A 5,009-nucleotide genomic window follows, 5' to 3' on the forward strand; every position below is an offset into this window, starting at 1 on the left:
TATTTCATAAGTTTCTAAAGTCAAATTTTAAAAATTCGCTTACTTCGCATTTTATGATGATATTTTATTCAAATATTTTTAATGAATATGAAATGTGAGTTTTGCTATTAAATTTTGGATTGTGTTAATACGAAAATTAAAAATGATGAAATTAAAGAGTTTTAATAGCGATTTCTCTCTATGTTGAGATTCTAGCTCCAAATGTTGGCAAATATTTGATTGAAATAATATATGAGAGATTTGGACGAGTTGTGGATATATTCATAGTAAAAAAACTGAAGGTGATACGATTTTTGTAAATGAATGTGAGTTTCATACAAAAATATTTAAGAAACATGAGAAATGAATTATTTTTATTTAAGAAAATATACTCGTCAAATTCAGATCACCATTTAGTTTAAAATTTTAAAATATTTTTTTAATAAAAGAAAAAGAATTGCCAAATACTTTTTGGAAGCTTTTTTTTTAATAAATAATCATTTATTCATTATATAGATAAAAGGTTGGCAAGAGTGCAAGACTCATAGTTCCAAACAAACCACAAACATCAACACCAAATGAAAGGAAGAAAAACACGAGTACAACATATATCTTAGACCATTTGACACGGCTAACTAATTGTAGTAATATGAACTTATGCTATTGGATACGAAGCTTTCATGGCGATACCACATAAGCCACCTTTCCTTTCCACATTCCTTTGAATCTTCATATACCCATTTTCACCCCAACTTTGTCCCCATGAATTCTTAATCAGCCAATAGTTTAAACCTTCTTCACTTGTCCCATATCCAACAATGGTGACTGCATGGGTGAGAGAATTTCCACAATCTCCTTTAAACACTCCACCATTGTAAAACTGAAAGTCTCGTCCATGGCCTTCAAGTGCAACTGAGACCGGTTGATTCGTGACGGCTTTAAGCAATGCTTCTTCGTCGTTTTTAGGCACCATTTGATAGCCACTGATGGTGGCAACTTCGTTTATCTGTGTGTCGCAAGTTTCTTGCATTTCTTTATATGGGTAGCTTTCTTCAGAGGTTATTCCTTGGTTTTGGCTAATGTAATCGAAAGCATTCATCATCCATCCTCCTTCGCAACCTTGGTTTCCTCCATTTCTGCTGCAATCCAACAGTTGTTGCTCAGATAATGGGATTAATTTACCAGTTTTGATTTTGATTAACCCTTCAACGGCTGCCACTGCTGAAAATGCCCAACAACATCCTGCAAAGTAAACCAACAAATAACCCTTTTCAAGTATTAGTGAATAAATAAATGCTTGGGGGAGCAGTATATATAATTATTTTAAATTTTTAATTAATTTTAGTGTTACGTATCAACTGAAAACTAACTCGGTTGTGAAATTATTAAAATACTCTCGTAACACCAATTTAATCTAGAGTTTTATGGGTTTATATATATTATGGAGACTTACCACATTGGCCCTGATTCTTAATATGAGTAACGGCATTTTGGTCCCTCCAATCGAAGCTTTTCGGAGCGTTTGAGTAGTTTTCATACATAAACGGTGTTGATTCCAACAATGTGGGATTGTTCTGCATCTTGTATCCAGTGTGAGTTGCAATGAATTCATCCTGTGTCATGTCTGCAAATTCATTGAGGCCTAACTTAAAACTCCTATTTCCGCCATTGTTGAAGCTCTCAATATATTCCAAGTTGTCTTTGAATATATTAAGACGCTTCTCCTTCTCTAATTTGCTCTCATATTTTCGACTGAAATCAACCATCCATTGCTCATGTTTGTCAACAATGGTGCTTTCAAGAATTGTTCGACACATGGCAAGAGATACCAATGTCCCAAGAATTAAAAACAAAAACACATGGATTAAACTCATCATTTGTTTTTTTTTTTTGCAATACAAGCAGAGATACTTCACTAATTTAAGGGCTTTTTTCTTTGCTAATTGCTAAGTTGTGAAGAACTAGCACTCAATGAACGTATATATATACTACAAAAAATTTATTGAAATAAATATTTTTTTAATTAAGTCATCTTATGTAAATTCAACTAAAATGCCAATCAAGTCTATTTTTTAAAGAAGAAGAAGAAGAAGAAGAAAAGTATTTTTTTCTTAGCAAAATCCAAATTTGACAAATAAAACTCTGCTCACAATATAATAACAAAGAGAAAATTGTAATCTTTCTAATTGATGAACCCTACTCACAATATTTTCTATTTTTCTTTCTCTTGAATTGAAAATCGATTTTAGGAAAACACCCAAAGTTCATATTATGTTAATTACTACTACATATTTTCACTTTTTGACCTTCTAATCTCTATTATTTTGTTAGAATTGTAACTTTGTGAAATTATATACAAGTTAATTATTTTAATAAGATTATGTTTTGTAATATAATTAGGGGAACATAAGATGATGAGTAATTCCCTTGTTTGGCTCATTTGGATGGAATATAAGATTCAAATGATTGATTTACAGAATGTAAGATTATCTAGAAGCACATTTTATTAAATTATCTTTGTTATAAATTTTTTTAACAAGTATAGTTTCTTTAATAGTTTTTAGTCTAAATTTTCAGAAATTAATCATAAATTATTATATTTTTTTATTACAGTCTGTATACTAATAAGTGTATAATATTTAAATAAATTTATAAATCATAATTATAATAATTAATGAAAAATAATTACGTCACCAATCATAATTATAACTATAATTAATATAGTAATAAATAAGTTATTAGAGTAAATATAGTAATTATAGTTTTAAAGTATGATAACTGTTGTTTCACGATTTATTAAAAACTTTAAATTTATTAAAATAATAAAAACAAAGAGTAAGTATGCCCAAAATTCAAGATTATATCTATAATCTAAGATAATCTAACAAATGAATTGTATTAAGATTACGATATCTTGATACTATTTCAAGATGTAAGATTAAGGGATGATTAGAATATTGAGAATCCAAATAAGATAATCTTCTTCTAGAATGTAACATTACATGCAATAATGTAAGATTGAGCCAATTAAACATTACATGAAGTCTTTAGTGAAATCATCTAGGCCTTCATTATCGTCTCTTACGCCCCACTACATAATTGGCGCGCCGATGAAGCAAATGAGAATGTTGACAAGCAGGATTTGCGCTATTTTTTCTCTTAATTTCTTATGTTTGATAGTTGCTGCGTGGAATAGAAAGATAGACCAGATGCAAGTCACGGTCAACTGCCCTTATTTGCAAGAGAGCCAGGGTGATTTTTTTTATTAATTTATTTTGAATATTTTTATTAAAATAATGCGTGAACGGACAAAACAAAATTTTATTGTGGATTCAGTTATTATAGTATTTTGAGTTTAAGGTTAACTAAGATACGAACAGTTTCCTCTGGTTTGCAAAAGTTATTTCATCAATGGTAGTGGGACATTTAGACTCCACCATCATGAGTCGTAGAATAATACATATTCGTCTATTAAGAATGAGGAATTAATAAAACAGAAGCAAACCAAGTGATTGTTTCCTCTGTAGGGAGGACAAGCAATCTAAGGATAAGAAAAAGGTTAAAACTTCAAGTTATCCCAAAGCGAACAAAAAGAAGTATAAAAACTTATTAAAATCTAAGTATTTTTATCAACAAGTGTTGGTTACAATGGTAAGGTATATTGCATTGCAGACGACATTGTTGAAAGGGACAGTCATGAACCTAAAACATAGACCATAAAACATACATGAATAATACCCAAAAAAAAAATCCAAGTGTTTCTTTTGTAATAACAAAAAGAGCACTGCAAGGAAAAATGCAAAGAGTGTAAGGATTACCTAGCCTCTAAGGGTGAAGGTATGAAACTTGATTATTGAAACTTGTTTAGCAAAAGACTTAATAGACCACTAAGTCATTGATTATAGAGTCACTAGTCATGTTTGTATTTCTTTGTAGGGGTTTAAGGAAACGAAAAATCTTCAGGATAAGAATCTACCATTGCGAACCGGAGATGGGAGCTATGCGGCTACAAAAACAATCCGAGAAGTACATCTTTATTTTGATAGTTTTAAGAAGATTGCTTTGGGAGATGTTTTCTATGTACCAAACTTTAGAAGAAATGTAATTTATATTGCATGTTTATTTAAAGACGATTATACTGTGACTTTCTGTAATGGTATTGCAATTCATAGAAATCAATCTCTTATCTCTAATGGAGGGATGCAAAATAATAATTATTTTATCAAATCAAATATGCACTTACTGCTAGAAATTGAACTCGTAAATAAGAAACTTGAAACTTCTCTCTAATGAGGCATACTCATGGCATCTAAGACTTTATCATATTAATGAAGATAAAATCATTAGACTTGTGAAAGATGACACTTGAAGTTCACTTAAAAAGGTACATATTTCATAATGAGAGTCCTTCCTTAAAGGCAAAATGATCAAGTGACCTTTTAATGCAAAAGATACACAAACCGTTCAACCCTTAGAATTTGTACACATTGATGTATGCGGTCTCATGAACGTTAGTGCTTGATATGGTTACGATTATCATGTAACTTTTATAGATGATTATTCCAAATTTGATTTGGTGTACCTAATGCACTGAAGAGCGAAATCTACAATAAATTCCAAGAGTTTCATGCAGAAGTGAAGAAACTATTAGATTTTCCCATTAAGGCACTTCGGTCTAACCGAGGTGAGGACTACTTGTTAGAAGTCTTCTTAGGATACCTCATAGAAAATGAAATATTATCCTAATTAATTATGTTGGGTACTCCACAAGAGAATAACATAGCAGAGAGAAGGAATAGAACTTCACTAGGCATGGTTTATTTAATGTTAAGTGATTCACAACTGTCAATATTCTTTTGAGGATTTGCATTATAGACAACTTGATATATTTTGAATGATGTACCAACTAAGACCATATAAAACTCCCTACCAATTGATAGAGAAAGAATCAAGAGTAAAGCATTTGAGGATTTGGGGATTCCTAGCCTATTGGAAATATTAGTCTAGAAAATAGTATTTTTAAGCATAGC

At 30.5% G+C, this 5,009-nt stretch overlaps 1 protein-coding gene across 1 annotated transcript; it reads right to left on the minus strand.

The window, feature by feature from the left end:
• Positions 1 to 458: 458 nt before the first annotated feature.
• On the minus strand, positions 459 to 1,888 carry LOC121216795 (ervatamin-B). Its single transcript, XM_041092206.1, has 2 exons — positions 1,433 to 1,888; positions 459 to 1,221 (listed from the first exon to the last, which is right to left on the minus strand). The coding sequence occupies exons 1-2, from the start codon at positions 1,854 to 1,856 to the stop codon at positions 635 to 637; spliced, it is 1,011 nt and encodes a 336-aa protein (XP_040948140.1). The 5' UTR covers positions 1,857 to 1,888; the 3' UTR covers positions 459 to 634.
• Between the last annotated feature and the right edge of the window lie 3,121 nt (positions 1,889 to 5,009).

The sequence above is a fragment of the Gossypium hirsutum genome, chromosome D05 (genome assembly GCF_007990345.1).
Source record: "Gossypium hirsutum isolate 1008001.06 chromosome D05, Gossypium_hirsutum_v2.1, whole genome shotgun sequence".
Lineage (NCBI taxonomy): Eukaryota > Viridiplantae > Streptophyta > Magnoliopsida > Malvales > Malvaceae > Gossypium > Gossypium hirsutum.